The sequence below is a fragment of the Rhincodon typus genome, unplaced genomic scaffold, assembly GCF_021869965.1.
Source record: "Rhincodon typus isolate 14 unplaced genomic scaffold, sRhiTyp1.1 hic_rhity00012910, whole genome shotgun sequence".
Lineage (NCBI taxonomy): Eukaryota > Metazoa > Chordata > Chondrichthyes > Orectolobiformes > Rhincodontidae > Rhincodon > Rhincodon typus.
In genome coordinates, this window is record NW_025978548.1 from 4,717 (window position 1) to 5,191 (window position 475).

A 475-nucleotide genomic window follows, 5' to 3' on the forward strand; every position below is an offset into this window, starting at 1 on the left:
TTGGAGATGGGCTGACATTGGTGATGTAGGAGAATGGTATAATGCCATGTCACGGAGAGGAAAGATATCGGAGGTGGGCAATGAGGGAAACTTGGGATCAGACACAGGGAAACCGTTTTGCGTTGGATAACAGTGGCTCCCAAAGTGAGATGGGGCAGAAGGGCTTGGAACACGGGGACCTGGGAATGATTGGGAAGGGATGAAGGAGGGAGCAGCGGATTTGGAAAGGAGTTTGCAAAGTGGAGACAATGGCAGGGATTTGAGACTTACCCTTGTGTCGAATCAGATAGCGGATCAGGATGATCAGGAGACAGAGAACGATGAAGACAATGACAGCCACAATGCCACCGATTACAGCGTGGTCAATGCTGGATTGGGTCAGCTGGGAGAGAGGGTCTGCACAAAGAGAGACAGAAACAGGCAAATAGAAATAAGGCACACAGTCCTAACACTGCACGCACTGTCGCATAGACAT

The 475-nt window shown here is 50.1% G+C and overlaps 1 protein-coding gene across 1 annotated transcript in view; it reads right to left on the minus strand.

Moving 5' to 3' along the window:
- The window catches only part of LOC125482585 (cell adhesion molecule 3-like), a gene marked incomplete at its 5' end in the record, with an annotated part of 3,682 nt that overhangs the window by 2,211 nt on the left and 996 nt on the right, over positions 1-475 (minus strand). Inside the window, one exon of the mRNA XM_048594685.1 lies at positions 271-396. Within this exon, the coding sequence (XP_048450642.1) occupies positions 271-396 (126 nt within the window). The remainder of the gene's footprint in view (positions 1-270; positions 397-475) is intronic.